The sequence below is a fragment of the Bufo gargarizans genome, chromosome 7 (assembly GCF_014858855.1).
Source record: "Bufo gargarizans isolate SCDJY-AF-19 chromosome 7, ASM1485885v1, whole genome shotgun sequence".
NCBI classification, from domain to species: Eukaryota; Metazoa; Chordata; class Amphibia; order Anura; family Bufonidae; genus Bufo; species Bufo gargarizans.
The window spans coordinates 62,918,397-62,944,670 of NC_058086.1; the positions used below are offsets into that span (position 1 = coordinate 62,918,397).

Consider the following 26,274-nt stretch of genomic DNA (forward strand, 5'->3'; position numbering starts at 1 on the left):
AACACAACAGATGTAGCAGATGTTGTGTCAGTCAGCAGCGGCCAAACAATTGCACGCAATTTAGCGCAGGTTGCGCTAATAATATATATTGCAGCCAGATAAAACAATAGCCCTTAAAATGACTATAAAATTTTGGGTCTCTAACACCTTTCAACAGTAAACCCTGCTTGAAAAAAAACTATTCCTGTCCCTACACTATCTGTCCCTTCTGCTGCAGCTCTCCCTGACTAAGACTGAGCCGAACCATGTGTCATCGGGTACTATATAGCACCCCACGACGCGTTTCGGCCAGCCATTCACTCTAATGCCAGTACCCAACATGGCTACGGCATTACAGTGATTGCCAGTACTTCCCTGCCCGTTTATTGGGAGGAGACTCGAGCAGGACATTGCGCTCGAGCACAAGCGGTGTTCGGCCGAACACCGCGATGTGCCGAGCATTACGATGCTCGAGTCAAAATGGCGTTCGGCCGACATGCTCGCCCAACACTAATAATTACCTTTTTGCGGCCAGACAGTGACGCTCATTGTCTGCACAATGTCTTGCTTCCAAAATTGCATCAAGAAACCTAACCGTGTGGCCGTGCCCTAATGTGTGGCTCTAGAGGATGTTAAGCTAATCAGAGATTTGCCTGAAAACCTGAGGTGACGGTGAGCATATAGGTTTGAAGGGATGCAGAGTACAGACTGTTGTAAATTAGTCTATCGTCTGCTAACATAACAGATAGTATGGCAGCCAAAGGAAGCACAAATTTCATCCCAGGACTCAGAGGTATACACAGATCTCATGGGGCCCCATAGTAAACCTAGTATAGGCCCCCTGCCCCACTCAGTTCCATAGTATGCATGCATCACTAACATAGGTCCCAACCATGTCGGATTCGGTGAAAGAGTCCTGGATTTTCATTGCTGTCCCTCACCCTATATATAGGTAGTAAGAGAGCTCTGCTAGTGGCTGATAACCACCTTTAGTAAGAGCTGAAGGACCTGTGATGACATCACCATCCTATGATCAGTGCAGGAGTGGCAGAGCTCAACAGTGGACCAACGAAGAGGTGGCAAAGGACCTGTGATGATGTCACCAGCATGGGATCAGTACAGGATCGGTGGAGCTCAGCAGTGGAGAAAAGTAGTGATCAAGGACCTATCATGACATCACTATCATGTGATCAGTGCAGGAGGGGAGGATCTCAGCAGTGGAGAAGTAAAGAGGTAGTGAAGGATCTCTGATGATGTTCTGTGACATGAGGGGACATGCTTTGTGTGGAGTAAAAGAAAATGAAGACGCATGGATTTAATGTAAGAGCTAGGGAAATGCTGGGAGTTGTAGTTGTTTCCTTTTATACCTCCTCCTGTAATGTCCTTTTATATCACATAATAACAACCTGGACATGCTGGGAGTTGTAGTCCTCTCCGCTTATACCTCCTCTCTGTAATGTGCAATAGCAATCTCTTGGAGGCAGTGAGGAATGATCTCTAAGTGAGATCATTATCACACTTGGCTCTCCTGGCCCGCCTCCTTCTGCAATCTGTCTTCCGTGGGGCAGCAACCACAGATGTTGTGTCAGAAGACACTTCTTAGTGACGTCACAACAACCAGAGGTGTAGCTAAAGGCTCATGGGCTCAGTTGCAAGAGTTCAGCTTCGGTCCCCCTTCCCTTACTGTTTTGTGGCCAGGGGCTGGGAAGCACATAGCACCGGCCCCCCCCCCCCCCCCCCCCATGCCAAATTCTTGATCTAACCCCTTTTCTCCAGTCAGAGGTGTAACTTGACCAGTATGCACTTTCTATAATACTGGTGTCTTCTTGTCTTTGGGCCCCCTCAGGCTCCTGGGCCGGTACCAACTGCTACCTCTGCGCCCCTGAGGCGTATCCAATCAAATTTAAGTGATGCTCCAAACACTAGGGGGGACACTAGGTGAAGGCATTCTGTGAAGTTGCAGTAACCATTTTGCTGAAGCTTGTGTGTATGATTATACTCATTCTGTCAGGACACCGAGATCTGTTGTATGATCTAGAATGGGATCTAGTAAGGGTAGATCTAAGAGGGTATACCTACTGTGTGGGGCACTAAGGGGGCATTTTTCAGTGTGGGGCCACTAAGGGGTCACTCTCTTGTATGAGGGCACAACCACTTTGTGTGGGCTCTAAGGGTGCATAACTACTGTGTAGGGGCACTGAGGACACATTCTACTGTGTGGGAGCACTACAGGGGCATTGTACAGTGTGGGGGCACTACAAGAGGAATTCTACTATAAGGGGGTACTAAAAGGGTCATTTTCACTAAAGAGGGCATTCAATTGTGTGGGGGCACTAAAAGGGCATTCTATCTTGCGGGGGCCCTAAGGGGTCATTCTCCTGTGTGGAGTCACTAAAGGGGCACTGTACTGTTTGGGCACTGAGACATTGTACTGTGTGGGAGCACCAAGGGGGCATAACTAATCTGTGCGGGCACTAAGTAGGCATTCATCTCTGTGGGGGCACTAAGGGGGCATAACTACTCTGTGGGCGCACTAAGGGGGAATTCTTCTCTGTGGGGGGCACTAAGGCAATCTACTGTGTTGAGACACTAAGAGAACATACCTACTATGTGAGGGCACTATGGGGGCATTATTCTGTGTGGGTGTAAAGAGTTAGAGGTGTGGCTTAGCATTAAAAAAAATTATCCCTCCATAGGTTTAAAAGTTCATGGTTAATCAGGCAATGAAAAGTACAATGGCCATTTCTAATGAATTTAAGAATTGTAATAAAAAAGTCACACTTGGCCTGACCCACTTTAATCCAACTTCTATGTCAGTAAAGTATAACAGTTGCTTAAAAAATATGGCATTCATTCTGAACACCTTCGTTCTCAATATATTCAGGCCAGACAACTGCTATAATATATATATATATATATATATATATATATATATATATATATATCCAGAAAATGGACGGCACTCCAGTTAGATGAAATTAAGTGATTCCTTTATTCAACCATCCGGAGCACCGGATGGTTGAATAAAGGAATCACTTAATTTCCTCTAACTGGAGTGCCGTCCATTTTCTGGATACATTGTTGGGGTAAGAAGTTGATTCCCCAGGAACGTGCACCCAAACTCTTCTGATTAGAGCCAGTGCCGCCATTTTTCTTAAATATATATATATATATATATATATATACACATACTGCTTCCCTTCTACTACAAAACAGACTAAGAAATTTATACAGTTACTGTAATCATTAGTACTGTGATGCATTAAGCTCTCCCCAGCGGTGGCTTCGTGAAAATGCAGTGTTTTAACAGAAATAAAAAGTTCAGTTCTGCTCTGCAAACCCCCCCCCCCCCCCCCCCCTTGCCGGTCCTATAGCAGTTGTATGGTCTGCCTCCATTGATGAAAGGCCACTGCCAGTACTAAAAACACCTCCAACTTCAGCAATTTGAAGCTTAATTCAGTAGCAATATGTAACAGATACAATTTGCCATAAAAATTGGCATTTTCTTAAACAATACCCCCTTCTACCCCAAATGATGGCCTCCTGTCTGCGCCTATTGTAGTGACCATGCAAAATAGTCTCCTTACAGACCTGACTGTAGTGATCATAGGCAACAATTCAAAGAGAATTCAGGGAGAATACAGGACAGGAGCCCGACTCCTTGCTGTAGGGGGCAAGCTGATCACTAGGAAAAAGGTGGTCACACGCATAGAGCTAGGGGTTACGCTAGATGAACACAGGAATTTTGATAAGAAATTGGGCATTTTCCCCCATTTGCGGGTACACTATAGTCAAAAGTCAATTTGGCAAACATTGCATCAGCCAGGGCACATATCACAGGGAAGATCAGAGATATAAAACCCCTTATGGCATTATGCCTGTAAATCAGCTTTGTAGCTGCTGGCTCAGTCATAATTAAAATGTGCTTCCATTTAATTAAATTACACATGTCTACAGATTGCAAATAATGTAACATAATGTGCACCAAAACATAACATAATATACTGTATATATGTATATAAACAAGGGGGGGGGGATTTATCATGATGGAAATTTTGGGAGTCAGCTGTGCTATTGTTTGTGCTAATTTTAGTAAACACGGTGCATTGTTTGCTAAATATTTTGCATCTTTGAAGGGGTTCTCTTAAAGAGCAAGAGGAGCTGAGTAGATTGATATATAGACTTGAGGGAAACAATTCAGTTCATTATTCATAACTTCTAATTTATTCATTTAAATTCCTGCACATTTGGGGCTTGGGAGTCCAGTGGGTGGTCCTACTCAGTGACAGCCTTCTGGGTGACTGTGCATGCAGTACAGAGACAACTGTCAATCACGGATAGGACCGCCTCTAGAAGGAGCAGGAATTTCAATGAATAAAATACAAGGTATACTGAATTTTTATTCCAACAAACCTAAATATCAATCTCCTCATCTGCTCCTGTTCTTCCAAAAAGTGCTCCTTTTTATCTCACACCAGAATTCTGGCGCAAAGGGAATGATAATGATGAAAGAAGGCAAAGTAGCCATAGACAGTTCAAGAGCCACAAGGCCTCTTCTTTGTTGCAATCAGTGCAACTCTTAATGTGTCTGAGGATATTTTGCGTGAGCCTCAGAAGTCACATGCCTCTTGGGGACACATCACTGTTGAGGCCTGTGCATGGCTGCAGTGGTCAACATGACCACAGACTAGATGTCATCACTTCTCGTCCGCTGTGGTCAGAAAGCAAAGGGGATAGGAACCTCATAGGTCCTTAAAAAGGTGCAAGGGTTTTTGTCTTTGTTTTAAACAGCTGCCCGCACTGACTTATTTTTTGAGGGGTGGTCGGACACCACCATTATATCTTGGAAAATGCATTTTGTTGGCCCAAACTAATGTAAGTACATAATAAACAAAGTGTTTAGTAAGGGGCCCATGATTTCAGAACAGGCCACCACTTGCTGATCGGCTGGGGTCTGACACACCGCACACCTGCTGGTCATCTGTTCCAGTGCCTGAACTACGTAGCGCCATCAGTTGTGTAGTGAAAAGAGCTTGTCACTACAGCGTTACTTCCACTGCCTTCAATGGGAACAGCGCTGTAGTAATGAGCTCCCTCCACTACAAAGTTGGCAGAGCTTTGTACTAGTTCTGGTGCTGACTTTGGAGTGCCAGAGCTACACAAGAATAGCCGATTGGTGGGAGTGCGGGGTGTCGGACCAGCTAGTGATGTTCAATCTAAGCTGGAAAAACCCATTACTTCAGTACATCTTTCGCAGGAAGCTTACAGATAAAGACGTAGTGTGAAGGAAAGTCCATGTATCCTTGCATTCACCTGTTTTACTACTCTGGTGCCTGTAAGATTCATCAGAAGGTGCAATTAGATTTAGATTGGGATTGGACATGGAGTATAATTCTTTTTCCATAATTTTATAGAGATTATGGCATATAAAACACAACACAAAGGGGCCGCAGTGATTTAGCCAAGTTATCATGTGTTTGATGAACTTCCTTTTTAACCCTTTCTGGACCGCCATACATGTACAGTGGAAGTAAGGACTTTAAAGGGAACCTGTCACCAGTTTTATGGTGTCCTAACTAAGGGCACCATAAATAAGTGACTGATTCGCTTATTAAAATGCTGGGTCACTTTCTTTAATTGACCCAGTCAATCTGCCAGCATCTTGTATTGAAAAGCTCCAGCTGATAATGATGAGTCATGATGAATATTCATGAGCTTCTGACTCTCCCCGCCCACCTGCTGCTGAGGGACAGTTTGTTTCCATAGGAATCAGCAGCAGGTGGGCAGGGGAGTGGCAATAGCTCTGAATTAAATATACGCTGGACTCAATGACATCACGCTGGACTCGAATCAGCTCATTAGCATGCGGCATGCGGCATCTTTGTGTGTATATTATGAGGTAACCATCTGTCACACCAGTAAGTGAATACATCTAAGGTACTTTTTAGTAGTTAATGATTGTATATAATTAGTTTGATTATAATCAAATATCCACATGACAGGTTCCCTTTAAAGATGACTCCCGTTCAGAAGCTGAGCAGACCGGGTTCCATAGCCACCAGGTTTCTGTTGTTTTACACAGCCGGAGGTAATGTCTATGACCGGCAGTAATGCCAATCACAGATATTTAACCCCTCAGATGCCGTGGTCAATTTCAACCACAGCATCTGAGCAGGGAAGCCCCCGTTCTCAAATGGCTCTCCCACAAGATCAATGGAGCCGTTCGATTGCTGTGGCAGCCCTGAGCCTTCTGAATGCTCTGAGGCCTGCCACAGTGATTTTCCTAGGGAGCCCTCTATAGGAACATAGTGAATCTCCCAATGAACCTCCCATGTTAATTTCATTGCAGACTAAGGCCTCCTGCACGCGAACACGTGCGCCCTGTGGCTGTGCTGCGGCCCGCAAAATGCTGGCCGCAATGCACGAACACCGACCGTGGGGCAGCCGCAGCGGATTGCGGACCAATTCACTTTAATGGGTCCGCGATCCGCCTGTTCCGCAAAAAGATAGGACATGTTCTATCTTTTTGCGGAACGGAAGTACGGGACGAAACCCCACGGAAGCACTCCGTAGTGCTTCCGTAGGGTTCCGTTCCATGCTTCTGTTCCACACCATTCCGCATCTCTGGATTTGCAGACCCATTGAAGTGAATGGGTCCGCATCCATGATGCGGAATGCACACGGAAAGGTGCCAGTGTATTGCGGATCCTCAAATGCGGTCCGCAATACAGCAACGGGACACCTACGGTCGTGTGCAGGAGGACTAAGGAAGAAGTTATCAGATAATTTCAAGTCCCCTAGGGGGATTAAAAATTATTTTCAAAAAGTCAACAAGTTTTTGAAAATATAAAAGAATAAAATTAAAATCACCCCCTTTTTCTTATATTAAAACTAAACTTAAACAAACAACAATAAACAAAATCATTAGAATTGTCACGTCCCAAAACGCTTACACTATTAAAACATAAAAATATGTATCTCGTATGGTGAACAGCATAGTGGGAAAAAATCAAAATGACTGATCGCTTCATATCCCAAAAAATGTAAGTGAAAAAAGTGATCAAAATGTAATATACCTGTACACCCCAAAATGGTATAATTAAAAAGCACAGATCAGCCCATAAAAATGACCCCTCACAAAGCTCCATGAACATTAATGTAAAAAAAAGTTATGTAGGTCAGAATATGGCAATGCAAGCAAAAAAAAAAATAAATTACGTTTTAATTTTTTTAAACATTAAAACACAAGAAAAACTCTAAAAATGTGTCGCTATAATCCTACTGACCCAGAGAATGAAGGGAACAGCAGAGTTTTACTGCATAGGGAAACCCATAAAACTGTGGCATTCAATCCCATTTGGATTTTTTTCCAGCTTCCTGCAATATCGTATGCAATAGTAAATGGTGCATTTAGAAAGTACGACTTCTCCCACAAAAAAATAAACCCTTACATGGTTATATAAACAAAAATTTTTAAAATTTATGGCTCGGAGAAAACAAAAAAAAAGAAAAGAAAGGAAAACTGCAGAGGCGGGAAAAGGTTAAATAGCTCCTGGTGAAATCTCTTGTTTTATATGAGACTGTTTCACTTATTATGACAAATTCACATTGTATTTTAGCATTTATTTCAGAGAATTTTAAGGGAGTTGATTTTTTTTTCTCACATTTCCTAAATACGAACTATTTTATTGATATATAGAATATACAGTATATGTAAATATACTATCTTCTTATTGTAGACAGTTCTCTCCTTGCTCCCTGTATTCTAGAACCAACCAGTCAAGGATTAAGTATCTCTTTCGCTCCCACAGACGGCTGACTGCAGAAGAAGCTCGAAGGTGGGCTCGCTCGTTCGATCTGCTCTTGTCTCATAAATGTAAGTACTAGAAAACAAGCAGTGGAAGCGGCAGGAAGGCTGAGTTCTGTATATTTGCTTGTAAGGATCCTGCATTAGTCGCTTTTCCTGTGTGCTAATGAAATTGGAATAGATACAACTATAACAAAGCTACAATAATGGTCTTGTTGTGCGCTGTAAATTATAAATGAACTAGGCTGATGTTATTATTGTGGCAGTGATAGATTGTATCGATTAATTAAAGCAATATGAGATTTTTCCCACGTCTCTTAAAGGGGTTATCCCATGATTAAAGGGGTTATCCCACGATTAATATAAAAAGTGAAAATCAGATATCACGTAGTGCATGACAATCTCTTTCTGATGAAACTGAGCATGTGCGGCCATCTCAGGACAAATAAATAAAAAAACAAACAGCAGGTGGCGCTATACAGATATATTTTATTAGGTAATGCAATGGCTATACAAAATTTTTGATTACTTGCAATTACAAAAAGTATTTGGATACATGGTGCTGGTTTGAAAACTATAGAATATTTTCCGTGGGCCAACACCTTTAAAAGGGAACCTATCACGCTAAACATGGTGTCTTAGCTGCAAGCAGCAGGTTATAGAGTAGGACGAGCTGAGCAGATTGATATATAGTTTTGTGGGAAAAGTTTCGGTATAACTTGCATTTTGTTCATTTAAATCCTGCTCATTCTGGGCTTAGGAGTCCAGTGGGCGGTCCTATTCTGTGATTGACAGCCTTCCCTGTATGATTGTACCTATACAGATAGCTGTCAATCACTGATAGGACCGCCTCCTTTACAACAAAGCCTAGCATGAGCAGGAATTTAAATGAATTAAAAACAGATTATACAGAATCTTTTTCCCACAAAACTATATATCAGTCTGCTCAGCTCTTTCCGCTATATAACCTCCTGCCTGCAGATTGCACTGCCACTTCGATATGAAAGGTTCTGTTTAGCAAATAATGGAGAAGGGTGCCAGTCTTTGAATTGAAGGGGTTATGCCATGATTAATGTAAAAAATTCAAATCAGACACCATATAGTATATGACAATCTCTTTCTAACAAAGCTAGAACCAGCCCTGTACCTCACGTGGATCCAGAGATCTTCTCATACATTGCTGTAATTGGTTTTCTACAGCTAAGGGGTCTTATCTTTTCAGGGGCAGCCCTTTCTAGCTACAACTCAGAGAGTAAGTACAGGCCGGACTTGGGGCTGAAAGCCTGGGGGAAGGCCTGGCATGACTAAGTTTGGAGAATGTGGTATGGGAAGGGGTTAATGTTCGGGCAGGAGGGGGCGGTGATTTAGGCCAGGGGTGTAGTTTTTATAAAGGGAGATCAAGGGCAGGAAAGGGGCCATATTGTGGGGAGAGCAAAAGTGCAGCAGCCTCGGTCAGCTGCTGTACCTGTGCAAGCGGTGGTTGTTCCTAGCACGATGTCCGAAGTGGAAGCACTGCTGGCGCAGCTCCGGGCGGCGGCGGTGAGCAGAGGGACGGAATGGCTGCAGGAATCAATCCAAGGATTGCTGCCGGAGTCGGTGGACGCGGGTTCTTCAGATCCCCCTTTGCTGGCAGCCTTAATCCTGATGAGACCCTGCGGGTCCGGCGCCGGGTCAGGAGCCCCTCCAGGGACCCTCCGACTTGGGAGGAGCGTGGTTGCCCGTCGGTCGCGTGCCGGGAGGAATCCAAATGCTAGGCGGGACCTGGGGAGGGGGAGGCAGGACGTCTCCTCCTCTGATACAACCAGCAGGGAGTCAGGAATCAGGAGCGGCAGTTCCCCCAGGCGGGGGTGAGCGTACCTGGTGTTGGAGAGTTATTCAGGCTCCTCCAGGAGTCAAGATGGCGGCCCTGTGCTGGAGTTTAGAGTTGGGCAGCACGTGGCTGGCTTTGAAACGGCATCAGCCTTGGCAGAGGTGGGCCCTGGTGGCGAAGCTGCGGTACAGCAGGCTTGGAGGACAACAGCAGCAAGAGAGGGCACAGGCAGTGCTAAAGACCAGAGGACCCCCGGAGGGGAGATCAGCGCCGGTCAAGCACCACTACCTCATGTTTTGGCTGCTGGAATCACAGCATCCATGCAGCTAGGTGAGACACTTGTGGATGCTCTTTTAATAGTTTATTTTCTTGGAGGGGGGTTCCTGTAGTTGGGGGGGGGGGGGCCCAGTGGTGTCTGTCAAGGGCGGTCTGGGGGAGTTGTTATTGGGATTGCAGGATTTAGTAAAGGGGTTGGCGGGGGCAGGGTCGGCGTCAAGGTCGCGTTTTCATAGTGGGGTTTACAGGGGCTTGGAACAGCTGTTAATGGTGGGACGGGTGTGACGGAGGTGGCTGGGGCTGGCACGGCTGGAAACACAGCTAGCAGGTCACTGGGGGCAGTGCCACAAGGTTTGGCTGATAAAGAAAGGGAGAAAGATGGGGCTAAGGAAAATGATAGGGGGGAGCCTGGACGACGCAGCGAAGGGTGAGGTCTATGTGTGCTTTGAGGGGCCTCATGGGGGCCATTTGAAGCCGGAGGTAAAAGAAAACATTTGGAAAGGGGAGTGCGTAGAGATATTCCAGTTACTCCCGCTTGATAGGTTTAAACTGGATAGGGTTCAGAAGGATGATAAAAAGGAGGACGAGGATAAGCGGCTGTACCGGCTGATGACACTGACTTTTTCCAATTGGTTGCAGGCATTTGTGATACTGGCCAGCGTCATTGGGGAGAAGGTGCCAGAAAACTGTTCAGCGGTTTTCTGTTATCTAGATGCGATTGGGGAGGCGTACCGTGTATATGGGGCCCAGGGGTGTTTGAGGTATGACGAACAGTTTAGGTAGCGGAAGGAGGTTCATTCAAGCATACGTTGGGACCACAAGGACATTGGCTTGTGGATGCGGGTGATGGCTCCGGTTAGGACAGGGCAGTCCATTCCAGGGGGCGCCGGGGCTTCTGGACAATCAGAACGCACGGTGGCCACGCAAAAGGGGCTATGTTTCTAGTTTAATGAGGGGGGATGCAAATATGGGGACAGGTGAAAATTTCAACATGGAGCACAGAGGTGCTTCAAGGGACATAAAGGAAAAAGTTGAGGGGATGCAGCTGGAAAAGGGGCGGATGCCAATTTGGGTGGACGAGATGGTGCCCTTTCTAAGTAGGTACCCGAATGCTGAGACGGCAGAGTTTCTTTTAAAAGGTTTTAGGGAGGGTTTTCGTATCCCGTTCGTGGAGAGGGAGGTCTTGCAAGGGGTGAAGAATCTGGGGTCGGCGAAGGAGTTCCCAGGGGTGGTGTCTGAAAAATTGCGGAAGGAAGTGGAGTTGGGGCGCATCGCGGGCTCCTTTGGGAGCTTGCTGATGCCGGAGTTAAGGGTGTCATCGCTGGGTGTAGTGCCGAAGAGGGAGCCTAATAAATTTTACCTTATCCATCCCCTTTCTTTTCCGAAAGGGGGTTCAGTTAATTATGGGATTGCAGCGGAATTGTGTTCGGTGGTATACACTTCGTTCGATGAAGCAGTTCATTGGGTTAGGGAATATGGGCAGGGGGCTAAGGTTGACATTGAGGCGACATTTCGTCTTTTGCCAGTCCACCCGGATTGTCAGCATTTGCTGGGTTGTTTTTGGGACGTTTTTTTTTTTGTTGATCGATGCTTGCCCATGGGTTATTCGGTTTTGTTTGCTTACTTTGAGACGTTTAGTACATTTTTGGAATGGGGGGAACGAGAATTGTCGCGTCTGGGGTTCAATTATTCATTATTTGGATGATTTTTTGTTTCATCAGGATTTGAATGGTTGTTCGGTTATGTTATTCTCCTTTGAGGCTATGGCGCACCGTTTTGGGGTTCCCATGGTGTCAGAGAAAACGGAGGGCCCTACTACTGTATTGAGTTTTTTAGGGATAGTCATCGATACGGTGGCAATGGAGTCTAGGCTGCCAGAGGATAAGGTGGAGGATTTACGATGTGTGGTGGCGGCAGCGTGTGGGCGTAAAAAAAATGTGGCTGCTTGAGGTCCAGTCATAATTGGGGAAGCCTTAATTTTGCATGCTGAATTATGCCCATGGGGCTGGCTTGGGCAACAGCGGGGGTCCAGGCTCCTCATCATTTTGTGTGGCTCAATTGGGAGCTGCGCAATGATTTGAGGGTTTGGGCATCCTTTTTGGAGAGGTATAATGGGCGTTGAATTTTGCATGGCGGACGTTATGATGGCAGCAGATCTCCATTTGTTCACAAACGCGGCGGGGTGGTATGGTTTTGGGGCATATTTGCAAGGTCACTGGTGCGTGGGGAAGTGGCCGACGCGATGTAGGGATGAGGGTGAAGAATCTGGTGTTGTAGCTCTTCCCTATTGTGGTGGTGGTGGTGGCTATTTGGGGGGAGTTTTTCCTAAATAGAAAAGTGCGTTTCTATTGCGACAATTTGGGTGTGGTAGGGGCCATTGCGGATGCTTTGTCTCGTTTTCAGTGGGACCGGTTTCGGGTGCTGGCAACGGAGGCGGACGAGCAATGAACAGGCTTCCCCCAGGAGTTGCGGAATCTGCCATTTGGTCGGTAGATGAATTGGTAAAGGGGTCATTGGTGTCAGGGACCTGGGAGGCGTACGAGAAGGCACAGGAGTTATGGGGTGCATGGAAGCAGCGTTTGCAGGGGTGAGGGCTGAATTATGGGGTTTTGCTGCTGCTGTTAGTGGGTCACTGCAGGGAGGAGGGGTGGTTGGTATCCAGGATAAATAAGTTTATGGCAGGGTTGGCGTTTGGTTGTAAGAGTTGGGCGACGCAGGATGCAACAAAATCGTTTTCGGTTTTGCAGGCATTAAAAGGTTGGAGGAGCCCGTCGACTGGGGGGATCAGTGCCGGCCGGTCTGCTTTGCTTTATTAGGGGATCCGATTGGACAGTTAGGGCAGGTTTGTGTGTTGGTAGGAGAGATGAGGTTGTTTAGTTTGGCGTTTTCTCTAGCCTTTTTTGGGGCGTTGCGAATTGGGGAGTTGGTTAGTCCAAGGATGTAGACTTTTTCACGATAAGGTTGAGTTTTGTATTAAGAGGTCAAAAACTGATCAGTCAGGTCCTGGATGTCGGGTGGTTTTGTTTCAAGTGAAGGGGTCGGTAGCGTGCCCGGTACGGTGTCTTAGAGAGTTTGGGGTGCGGGAAATTGGTGGAGATGGCTAGTTGTTGGTTCATAAGGATGGGTCATTCCTGTCTCGTTTTCAGTTTATAGCCGTTTTGCGAGCTTGTTTAAAAAAAGTGGGTAGGCATCCCTCATTATTTGGGAGTCATTCTTTTCTTATCAGGGAGGCTACTGAGGTGGCTCAGAGGCGGCTAGGGGATGATGTTATTCGTTGCATTGGTCGATGGGAGTCCATTCGGTTACGGTCGTATGTTAAGCCAGTGTGGTTATAAGGGGTACCTTGGCTAGGGCTAAGGCATGTTGGGGGGGATCTTCTATTGTTGATTTTGTGTTTTGTGTTTTTGCAGGTGGTTCTGCTTGCATGGTGTGGATTATGGGCCACTCATACTTGTTCTGGGGGGCGTTGCGGGCAGCGGTCAGACCGGATGGAAGACAATTGAGTTTTTCGAGAGAAGTGGCAGTAATTAGGTGGTTGAGAATGAGAGGCATGCTGTGGAGTCCGGTGCTACTGGAGTTCCACAGGTTTGTGCGGTTAGATGCTCCTCCTGGGGTCTTGGTGTTGCATAAGGGGGGCAATGATTTGGGGGTGCGCCCTTTTCGGGAACTCATGAAAGATATTAAGTTTTACTTTGGGCTCAGTTTCCAAAGGTAGTTACGGTCTGGTCTGACATTGTGCCGAGAAAGCAATGGAGGGAGGCCAGGTCGGTGGAGAGGCTGAACAAGGTGAGGATAAAAGTTAATAGGGCGGTGGGTAATTTTGTAGTAAGGAATGGCGGTGTTGTTGTGTGGCACAGGGAGCTCGAAAAAGGGGAAGGGGGCGTTTTGGAGAAGTGACGGGGTGCACCTGAATGCAGTGGGCATTGATTTGTTGTGCTCAGGGTTACAGGACGGGGTTAAGTTGGCTTTGCAGGTGTGGCGGGATGCAAGGGGTTGAGGTTAACCCCCCCGTGGGTTGTGGGCGGTGGGGGGTCCTTGGAGTTGATGGTTATGGTGGCTCTGGCATGGTGGGGAGGGAGCCAAAGGTGGCTCTGGACTCCCCAGGTATTGGATTCTGGAGTGTGGTATGGCGGGTATCTGCCCACGTTGTTGCCCATGGTTACTGCGTTCTGCCTCTGAGCTGGCGTTTTATTGGCTAGAGGTAATTTGAATGAGGGGCGGGGCAGTTACCCGTCGGGTTTACGGGGATCCAAGGACCCTCCCCGTGATATCTGGTACTCAGGATTTAGGTGTTTTTGGTAAGGTCCAGGGGCGGGCCTTTAGGTGGCAAGGCCTTGGGTAGATTGTTATTTAAGTTATTTATGTTTAATAAAAAAAATGGCTGCTGTGGCCAAAAAAATCCACTTAAGTTGTTGTGTTTTATTGGGGCAAAATGGCGTATAGGTAGGAGGAATGACTCGACAATACACTAGTCAAGTATAGGCCGGACCTAGGGCTAAAAGCCTGGGGGAAGGCCTGGCATGACTAAGTTTGGAGGGAGTAAAATGAGAATGTGGTATGGGAAGGGGTTAATGTTCGGTCAGGAGGGGGCGGTGATTTAGGGGAGGGGTGTAGTTTTTATAAAGGGGGACCAAGGGCGGGAAAGGAGCCATATTGAGGGGAGAGCAGAAGTGCAGCAGCCCCCACCCATCCTAAGGCTGCAAGGCGCACTGAAGGTGGGTATGTGCCACGGAAGGCGGGGTTTGGTTGGTCATGGAAGGGGTGGATTTCAGTTTGGCCAGGCAGAATATGGTCTTTTGTTATAGCGGCCAAGGCGGCAGTGGAGGGTCCTTGGAGTTGGTGGTTATGGTGGCTCTGGCGTGGTGGGAAGGGAGCCAAACGTGCTCTGTACTCCCCAGGTATTGGATTCTGGAGTGTGGAATGGCGGGTATCTGTCAACATTGTTGCCCATGGTTACGGTGTTCTGCCTCTAAGCTGGCGTTTTATCGGCTAGAGGTAATTTGAATGAGGGCGGGGCAGTTACCCGTCGGGTTTACGGGGCTCCAAGGACCCTCCCCGTTATATCTGGTACTCAGGATTTAGGTGTTTTTGGTAAGGTTCTGGGGCGGGCCTTCAAGTGGGAAGGCCTTGGGTAGATTGTTATTTAAGTTATTTATGTTATTTATGTTTAATAATAAAATGGCAGCTGTGGCTCATAAAACCCACTTAAGTTGTGTTTTACTGGGGAAAAATGTGGTATATGTAGGAGGAGCGACTCGACAACACACTAGTCAAGTACAGGCCGGACCTAGGGCTGAAAGCCTGGGGGAAGGCCTGGCATGACTAAGTTTGGAGGGAGTAAAATAAGAATGTGGTATGGGAAGGGGTTAATGTTCAGGCAGGAGGGGGCGGTGATTTAGGGGAGGGGTGTCGTTTTTATAAAGGGGGACCAAGGGCGGGAAAGGGGCCATATTGAGGGGACAGCAGAAGTGCAGCAGCCCCCACCCACCCTAAGGCTGCAAGGTGCACTGAAGGTGAGTATGTGCCACGTAAGGCGGGGGTTTGGTTGGTCATGGAAGGGGTGGATTTCAGTTTGGCCATGGTAGAATATGGTCTTTTGTTATAGCGGCCAAGGCAGCGGTGGAGGGTCCTTGGAGTTGGTGGTTATGGTGGCTCTGGCGGGGTGGGAAGGGAGCCAAATGTGCTCTGTACTCCCCAGGTATTGGATTCTGGAGTGTGGTATGGCGGGTATCTGCCAACGTTGTTGCCCATGGTTACGGTGTTCTGCCTCTGAGCTGGCGTTTTATCGGCTAGAGGTAATTTGAATGAGGGGCGGGGCAGTTACCCGTCGGGTTACGGGGCTCCAAGGACACTCCCCGTTATATCTGGTACTCAGGATTTAGGCGTTTTTGGTAAGGTTCTGGGGCGGGCCTTTAAGTGAGAAGGCCTTGGGTAGATTGTTATTTAAGTTATTTATGTTATTTATGTTATAAAATGGCTGCTGAGGCCCATAAAACCCACTTAAGTTGTTGTGTTTTATTGGGGCAAAATGTGGTATAGGTAGGAGGAACGACTCGACAATACACTGGTAATTTCCTTTCTCAGGGGAAATGTCCTTATTTAGGGAGCCTGTCTTTTCTTCTGCAGCTCTCTCCGTGTAACTGTCACAGCTTCTAACAATAGATAAGTCTGGTGGCAGCTGACAGATTAAACTGAGCATGTGCGACCCCCTCAGTAGGTGGTCATGCACATTACAGTACAGGTAAAAAAACAGGGGGCACCATTATAATGAAGTAAAGAGAATATCTAACAACTGGAACATTTTTGGAACAGAATGTAAATCATAAAAGTAACTAGATTTTCATGCAGAATGAAATTAAAATAACATTTAATGGTGAGTCACCCCTTTAAGCTGGCATTACAAATTGAATAACACCCTTGGGCTGCATTTAATATGGAATTAAGCATATTTTTTTTATCAGTTTATATAATATATTTATACTGTGTATTTCCATGAGTTGTTTGACATAGCTCCTTGTGTCAATGTTACATCTTCCAATTTACTGTATATTATTATTTCCAACAAGTCTACTGCATTACCCTAAGGCCTCATGAGCATTGCATAACTGTGTACACAGAGTCTGCCCAGGCATACAGAGTCCCTTTGGTTTTTACTACTGTGGCACCAAAGGCACGTTGTATATACAGCCATATAGCAGAGGGAAATATTTCTGTACTATGGTGTCCAGTTGGGACATGTGAAGCCCCAAGGGGTGATTGCGGTCTCAGTGTTAGGGAATTCCGATTGGTATGTTGTGGACCTAATAGTTTGTGTCACAGTGCTCCTACCTGGATACAGTCGGTCCCTGGGTTTAGGCTCCGTAAAAACAAATAAAGTTGTAGTTGGTGGAGAAAGTAGAGTCCAGACTTGGTAAAGTTAAAGCTCCCCTCACTGTGCCATGTCTGGTCTCTTTGCACTCCGAAACTCAACTCCCCAGCTTCCTGCAACCCCTCCATTGGTTGGAAACAGGACTAGTCCACTTCTGTCCAAAAGGGGAAGAATGGACTGGTAAGTTCCATTCTATCTAAATATACTCTATCCGAGGTAAACTGCCACCTGCTAGACACCAGGCACATTATATGCAATAACACTTGCATAACAATATTGTTAAGGCAGAGTATCAGAGAACCTGGAATTAAGTACACAGATGACATTCTCTGCTAGCCATTAGAGACAGTAGCTAGGTGTATAAATGGTAGTACCCCCACTGGAATCCTACACATGCAACAATTTTAGTTAGTGATTTATTTCTATTTTCATGTACAGTATGAATATTACATTGCTGACATACAGAGGTACAGTGAGACCCAGTGGTCTTCTAGCATCTCCATAATGTGGATCCTTACAACTAAGAGATTGTAGGGAGTTGTGAAATGCCTAAGACTTCTTCGAAAGGGCATATATTGGGGTCTGTATTAGGCTGCAAATTCCATCAGAACTGTGGGTCTTATGATCTAAACTTACAGCATCATAGATCTCTAATGGGTCATTAAACTCATGTTTGGGTCGGGTTTCCAGCTGTAATACAGACACTATTTAAAGGTTTCTATATGAGATCATTATGTCGGCACTGAAAGGAGGAAGGAAGCAAAAAAGCCACTGAGCACAGCATTGGACTGGCCCACCGGAATACCAAGAGATCCTCCAGTGGGCCCAAGCTCTGATGCCATGATAGGCCCCACAGATCTAGGAGAAAGAAACATTTGAATCTGCCTTTGGAGCCACTCACCACTAGGCTTTCTCTGATTCAAGGCTTTATTGATGATATAGGGGTTGCACCCTAAGAATATTTTCCTGTGGTAGGCCCAGGGAACCCAAGCTTGACACTCAAGACGGTGATCCAGAATTCCTGACACATAGTAAACTTCAAAGGGCACTACCTATAGAGGAAAATGTAATATAGATAAAAAACCTAACAATATTTTTATTGCATGTATTTTGTGATTGGGTCTGTGCTGTAAAACCAAGCGCAGTGCTATCAAATAGGACAGCACTGTGCTTGGTAAGGAGCAAAGAGGCTGCGGCGCTCACTGGAACATTGCGGTCTCCTCAAACAGCTGATTGGTGGGGGTGCCAGGACTCAGACCCCCATCATCTCATAACTCTCTGAGTACAGATTTGATAGATGTTACCTGCAGTCCTATGTAACACCCCACATAACACAGTGAACTATTGTGTTATGTGGGGTGTTACATAGGACTGCATGGAACATCTACTACATTATCTGTACACAGAAAGCTATCACTGTTATCTGGGCTGTTACATAGGACTGCAGGTGACAAATTACAATTTTAGTTGCCAAATTTAAAATACATACGATTATGATAAAAAAAGACTTGGAGGAGAAGATGAGACGCAGGTCACAGTGGTGAGCCAGCTCTACATATAGGGGAATACATCACATACCTCTTACATCCAGTGACATCTCCTGTCATGTAGACCTTCTCTTTCCTCTTCTCCTCCGTTTGACCCAGACCGCCATGACAAATTCTTTCAGCCGCATCTTGTCTTTACAGAGTTTGTTACACAGACACGTTAGATTTCTCATAACTGCGGTCATTTGTCAAACTGGTGTAAAGTACAACTGGCTTAGGTGCCAATAGAAACCAATCAGATTCCACCTTTCATTTTCCAAAGGAGCTGTCAAAAATGAAAGGTGGAATCTGTTGCTATGGGCAACTAACCCAGTTCTACTTTACACTAGTTTGATAAATTACCCCAAAGGTCCCTATAGTGTCTACAGCAATTATAATGTCCCCTAGAGTTCCCCCAGTAATAATAACACCCTATATTGTGCTCCAGGTAATAATGCCTGGATAGGGAATTTCCCCCACACTGCCCCATGTAGTAATTTCCCCCACACTGCCCCATGTAGTAATTTCCCCCACACTGCCCCATATAGTAATTTCCCCCACACTGCCCCATATAGTAATTTTCCCCACACTGCCCCACATAGTAATTTCCCCCACACTGCCCCATGTAGTAATTTCCCCCACACTGCCCCATATAGTAATTTCCCCCACACTGCCCCATATAGTAATTTTCCCCACACTGCCCCATATAGTAATTTCCCCCACACTGCCCCACATAGTAATTTCCCCCACACTGCCCCATATAGTAATTTTCCCCACACTGCCCCCACATAGTAATTTCCCCCACACTGCCCCATATAGTAATTTCCCCCACACTGCCCAATATAGTAATTTTCCCCACACTGCCCCCACATAGTAATTTCCCCAACACTACCCCATATAGTAATTTCCCCAACACTACCCCATATAGTAATTTCCCCCACACTGCCCCATATAGTAATTTTCCCCACACTGCCCCCACATAGTAATTTCCCCAACACTACCCCATATAGTAATTTCCCCCACACTGCCCATATAGTAATTTCCCCCACACTGCCCCCACATAGTAATTTCCCCCACACTGCCCCATATAGTAATTTCCCCCACTCTGCCCCAAATGGTAATTTCCCCCACACTGCCCCCATACAGTAATTTCCCCCACACTTCCCCATATAGTAATTTCTCCCACACTGCCCCATATAGTAATTTCTCCCACACTGCCCCCATATAGTAATTTCCACCACACTGTCCCCATATAGTCATTTCCCCTGCACTGCCCCCATACAGTAATTTCTTAAACACGTAGTAATTCCTCCCAGAAAGTAATTTGCCCCCCACACTGCCCCCATCAATTAATAACCCCACACACTTCCCCCATTAGATAATTTGCCCTGACACTGCCATCTATTAAGTAATTTGCCCCGACACTGCCGTCCATTTAGTAATTTGCCCCCACACTGCCCATTATTAAGTAATTTGCCCCCACACTGCCCTTCATTAAGTAATTTGCCCCAACACTGCCATCCATATAGTAATTTGCCCCCACACTGCCATCCATTAAGTAATTTGCCTCCACACTGCCCTTTATTAAGTAATTTGCCCCCCACTGCCCCCATGAAGTAATAACACCCCACACTGCCCACGATAAGATAATTTGCCCCGACACTGCCATCCATTAAGTAATTTTCCCCCCACAGTATTAATTTCTCCACACTAAGAGAAGTAATAACCCCCCACACTGCCCCCAATTAAATAATTTGCCCCCCACAGTATTAATTCCCCACATGGTAGTAATTTGCCCCCACAGTATTAATTGTCCCCCACACTGCCCCCAGATTACTAATTTCCCCCACACTAGTAATTTGCCCCCACATAGTAGTTTTCCCCCCACTGTCCCTTCAGTGATATTCTCCTGTGCCCCCCACTAATGCCCCCCAAAGTTGGCACACAAAAAATTAAAATAAATAAAAGCTAATACTTACCGGTGTCCCAGTCGGCGCTCAGTCAGTGTGCACAGTCAGTGTGCTGCGTCCGGGCAGAGGCGCGGCGCGATGACGTCATCACGCCTGCCTGTGCCGGAATTTTACTACCGCATAGGCTTCAGGCCTACTAAGCCTAAAGCCTATGGCGGTGATCGGCGGATGGCGGCGGGGCAGGGAACTATGCGCTCCCGTGCCCTGCCGTAGTTTTTGGGCGTTTGGGTTGGCGTTGGGCCCCCCAGCGATGCCGGGCCTGGGGCAACCGACCCAAACGCCCCAAATATATCATATACACTTAGCTTTTTTCTTAGGTGCGGAAGTTGACCTGCTGTGTGCATTTTGAATTCCACAGCATGTCTATTATTGTTTCTTTCTTTTTATTGCGTGGATATTACCCTTCTCAATCAAATGGTGAGATCTGCTACAAAATGCATCAAATCTGAGCCAAAAACTGCATGAAAACCGTGCAAACAACAAGCCAAAACATTTTTTTTTGTGCAGTTTTGGGGTGGATTTTCTGCCCACAAATCTGTGCTGTGTGCAGGTACCGTTAGTATCAAGCTTAGGTTAACACACACAGATGGTGTATGCTGGTTCAGACACCCAGGATCAGACATATACTCATTCAACTGGCATCCAAAGTCAGGGCCAGGTGTAGGTTATCCTGTCCAGAGATCCAGGTCAGGTCTACACTTGTATCATGCTTGCACATACTGTATCTACCATTTATATACACAGACTAAGACACATACACACATCAAACACACACGCCCTCAGACACGTCCTCAGAGGATGGGACATAATTATTTTACAGATTCACTGCAGTTCATAGTTGAAAACCATTATAAATGCCACAAAACAACTCTTCTGAATATCTGAGGAGAGATTGCATCCCATCACCCCTCCCTATATCCTCCACCATCTTGTAAATGTATTCCTCTGTATTCTCCTTCTTCCAGGACTGATGTGTGAAAGACAATCCTTGAGCCAAAAAGTTTCTGCAATTCTACATCCTCTACTGCCTTTTGCCAAGTTTTGTGACCTAGAATACATAAAAATATATTTATACATCCTTTAAGCAGTGTCTTCATGAGGAATCCTAAAGTTCTAGTTAATCATTTAGATGAGCTGAAAGGGGTTGTCCACTCCTTAGGAAAGGCCATCAATATCTAATTGGAGGGGATCTGACACTCTGCACCTCATCTGATCACCTGTTTCAGAGTAGTTCCGATGCTGAAGTCGCAGCTGGAAATGCACAGTATTGTCCATTGTGCAGTGGACAGGGCTTGTAACTCAGGGGCATAGCTATAGGGGTGCAGAGGTAGCAGTTACTAGCGGGCCCAGGAGCCTGATGGAGCCCAAAGACCCTTGAGCCGCATAAGAAGACACCGGTATTATGGAAAGTGCATGCTGGTGGAGTTACACCTCTGGCTGGAGGGAAGGGGTTAGGTTAAGAATTTAGCATGTGGGGGTGTGGTTTTAATTTTTGCCTTAGGCAGCACGAAGGCTATGTGCTCCTCTACCCCTGGCCACAAAGCACTGAGAGAAGGGGGGCCCAAGCTGAACTCTTGCACCAGGGTCCATGAGCCTTTAGCTAGGCCCCTGACTGCAATGATGTTTCCATTCACTTCAATGAGACTAGTACTACAGTTGCCAGTTGTGTCCACTAAACAATGGACGGAGCTATGTAGTCCTAGTGGCAACTTCAGGAGTTGAAGCTACTGCAGAACAGCTGAATGACAGGGGTGCAAGGTGTCAGACTCTTGCAGATAAGATGGCCTGTCCTAAGGACTACAGTTGAGCGGACACCTGGATGTTCGGGTTCGACGGGTTCAGCCGAACTTCAGAAAAAAAGTTTAAGTTCGGGACCCGAACTTGACCCCGAACCCAAACCCCATTGAAGTCAATGGGGACCCGACGTTTGGAGCACTAAAATGCCTCCAAAAAAGTAATGGAAAGGGCTAGAGGGCTGCAAAAGGCAGCAAAATGGGGTTAAGAGCATGGCAAGTGCTCTGCAAACAAATGTGGATAGGAAAATAACATAAAATACATAAAAATATAAAATAATAATCTTGATCTAGGAGGAGAAGGTGGATATGGCGGTGTAGGTGAAAGAAGGAGGAGGAGGAGGTAGCCAACACTGGTTTTTGTTTTTTATTTTATTTTATTATATTATTTTTTTTGTTCAAATTTGGGTAGACCCCAAAACATTGGGAAATATAAAAAATAAAACAAAGAGAAAGTGCGCTGGAGTACAACAATAGCTGGGTGAGGTCGGTATACATGTCTATTCTGCACAAGGTACGGACAAGTCCTGTGGGATCCCTGCCTGGTTCTTTTTAATGAACGTGAGCAGCCACAGACGGCTGCACTTATCTGTGATAACCCCCTCCTGCCGTGATAAACAAATGTTCAGACAATACACTAGCTGCAGGGCAGGCCAGCAGCTCCAAGGAGTAAAGGGCAAGCTCAGGCCATGTGCCCAATTTGGAGACCCAGAAGTTGAAGGGGGCAGACCAATCAGTCAGTACGTGTAGGCATGTGCACACATACTGCTCCACCATGTCGCACGTCCCAGTGACGGCCTTGATCCAATTGGATATCTTCCCTATCAACTTTCGATGTTCTTTTATGCGCCTACCATGGTGATCACGAGTAACGGGGAATCAGGGTTCCAGGCCGGAGAGGGAGCCTGAGAACAGGATAACACCTCCAAGGGAGGTCAATGGATGAAATGAAATGTGATCGAACTGTGGGACAAATTATTGAAGCAGAAGCATCCAAGTAAAGGAGAGGGCGCGCGGCAATTACCCACTCCCGACTCGGGGAGGTAGTGACGATAAATAACAATACAGGACTCTTAAGATGCCCTGTTATTGGAATGATTAATAAAAAAATACAATGAATGTCACTGGGGTATTTTGGATTTGGAAACATTAGGCAGGAGAGGCCCTGCTGCCGCTTTGTTGACTCTAGATAACTTCTGCCCGATCGCACATCCCTGTGACGTCCACAATCCAATTGGATATCTTCTCTATTAACTTTCGATGTTCTTTTATGCGCCTATCATGGTGATCATGGGTAACGGGGAATCACGGGTTCCACGCCGGGAAAGGGAGCGTGAGAAAGAGAGACCACATCCAAGGGAGGTCAATGGCTGCAATATGATTGAGCTGAAATGTGCGACAAGTTGTTAAAGCGGAAGGATCGAATGAAAGGAGGGGGCGCGCATCAATTAAAGATGAATTTTTGAAAGTCCGTGTCACCTATGCAGAGCAGGGGTTTTTCATTGGCAAAATGGGTTAATGTCACCCACCAATGGAACAGACCATTTAAAAAAAATTCTGTCCCTGTCACCTATGCAGAGCAGGGGTTTGTATACGGCAAAAATGGTAAAATGTCACCCGAGAATGTAACAGACGCTTTTGCACCCTGCTCCCTCTTTTGCTGTGCTGGTGGCTCTGTGCGACCACCGCCTCTTTCTCCAAACTGCACACATCACTCGCATGACCTTGATTCCATGTGGGGTCTAGTACCTCATCATCCTCCACATCATCTTCCACCCAGTCTTCACCCCTGCCTTCCTTGTCGGTCTGCAGACTGCAGAAAGCCCCAGCAGTTGGCACCTGTGTTTCGTCATCATCCGAGACGTGCTGCGATGGTCCTCCCATGTACTCATCCTGAAACATAAGTGGTTGGGCATCAGTGCACTCAATCTCTTCCACTTCTGGGGCAGGGATAGGTGGATGGCCCTGGGAAACCCTGCTAACAGAGTCATCAAAAAGCAGAAGAGACTGCTGCATGACTTGGGGGTCAGACTGCTTGGCTGATTTGCATGGGGTTGAGGTGAAAGACTGATGGCCATTGCCTGCAGGTTCCAACTCTGATCTTTCAGCAGGAGACTGGGTGGGAGACAATGTGAAGGAAATGGAGGCACGGTCAGCAACCCAATCTACTATCGCCTGTACTTGTTCTGGCCTCACCATTCGTAGAGCCGCATTCGGCCTTTCCAAATACCGCTGAAGGTTCTGTCGCCTACTCGCACCTGAGGAAGGGGTTTCACTTATGTGTGTAGCATGGCACAGATCGACCACGTCCTCTCCCTGCAACAGGAGCTTCACCAGCAGCACCACGACCGGGGCCACGTCCCTTATTTGAAGCTCTCCTCATTCTTTGCGTTTACCCACCAAACTAACAGATGGTTTATGTCAGGTCACAATGTAACCGCCAATAGTCAACAATTACGTTCACTGACAGTAAGGCAGTGCTGGTGTCATAAAGAGGAAACATTTCTTGAGGTCAACCAACAATGTAAAAGCAGTATTGACTGGTTGTATTGGACTGTGACAAATGCAGCAAAGGCCCCAAATGTAGTATCTAGGACAAAATGGGTGTTTTAAAAAAAAAAACAGAATATAACAGTGGTATTTAATGCTTGTATTGGACTTTCACAAATGTAGCAAAGGCCCCAAAGATAGTGTCTTGCACAAAATGGGTATTTTTTGAAAACCAGAATATAACAGCGGTATTTAACGCTTTTATTGAACTGTCACAAATGTAGCAAAGGCCCCAAATGTAGTATCTGGGACAAAATATGTGTTTTTTTAAAACCAGAATATATCAGCGGTATTTAACTCTTGTATTAGACTGTCACAAATGCATCAAAGGCCGCAAAGGTACTTTATGGAAAGAAATATGAATTTTTCACCCACAATTAAACAGATGGATTTAACTGATTTTCTTTGACTATCACAAATGCAGTGCAAATGTACATTTTAGCAAAAAAAATAAATAAATTTCCCCACAGAATCTAACAGATGGATTTATTTAGATTGTACTTTACAGAAAAAAATGTGAACATGTGACCCCCTGGGTCCCTGAACTCACAGATGGATTCCCTATATTATTTTCCCATCCCCTGGCACATATGCTGTGCAGGTGCACTTAAAAAATGGGTATATGTTGCCCACTGAACTAAAAGAACAGGGTTAAATTATTGTCCCTGGCACATATGCAGTGCTAGTGCACTGAACTTGCACAAAATGGCCGCTGACGCCCACCTAACTAACAGACAGAACAAAACTTATTTTCCTGTGTCACTTGGCTCAGGGCAGGGTAAAAAAATGTTGCACTGCACCCACAAAACAAAATCGCTGTAGATCGCAGAGTTAACAACAAGTTCTGATAACAGATTATTTCCTATTCTCTCCCTCACAGCAGCAGCATCCTATACCTACTCTAGTAAGAGCAGAGTGATGTGAGGCACTACGTGACTCCAGCTTATATAGAGGCTGGATCACATGATGCAGTGGCCAATCACAGCCATGCCAATTAGTAGGCTTGGCTGTGATGGCTTTTAAGGGCACATGAGTCAAACTCTTGTTGATTGGCTGCTCTGCAGCCTTTCAAAAAGCACCATTAAATGGCCGAACACCGAACTCGAACCCAAACTTTTACAGAAATGTTCGGGTCCGGGGTCCAAAAATCCTAAAGTTCGGTACGAACCCGAACTTTACAGTTCGGGTTCGCTCAATCCTACTAAGGACATGTATGCATTTTTTCTCTAGCAGGGCTCAGGGTAGGAGAGAACCCATGATCTCCATCTTTTGCATATTCCAGTATGCAAATCACTGGTATCTAAGATCTATTGGAAAATAGCCGCTAGGTTACTGACATAATTTTCAGTTCCCGTTTCTGTACGGTTACGGGGTCATCCATCAAATGATATAAATTAACTTTTTAAATGCAGTTAAAATATATTTACCAGCTTTCATAAATGGCCAGCGAGAAGGTATGGAAGTGTAGTGCGCTGCTGAATTTTCGTATGGAAGTCCCCTTTTACTTAAATCCTTCTAGTCCGAACTGGGTCTTTTCACAGCACACTTGTCACCCCATTAAGTGTGCATTTGGCCAAGTCTCAAGTTGCAGCGTCCTGGCACTACAAACAGAAAAAGTACACTGAGGGCTGAGGACTTCTTTTTGGGAGGCTCCTGTAGCACCTAAGAGATTTGCTTCTGGGAATCTGAGAGGTC

General features: G+C 46.0%; 1 protein-coding gene across 1 annotated transcript in view; it reads left to right on the top strand.

The window, feature by feature from the left end:
• Positions 1–26,274, top strand: part of LOC122943740 (regulator of G-protein signaling 8-like) — an 81,442-nt gene that overhangs the window by 50,867 nt on the left and 4,301 nt on the right. The window contains exon 3 of the mRNA XM_044301729.1: positions 7,791–7,855. Coding sequence (XP_044157664.1) covers positions 7,791–7,855 — 65 coding nt within the window. The remainder of the gene's footprint in view (positions 1–7,790; positions 7,856–26,274) is intronic.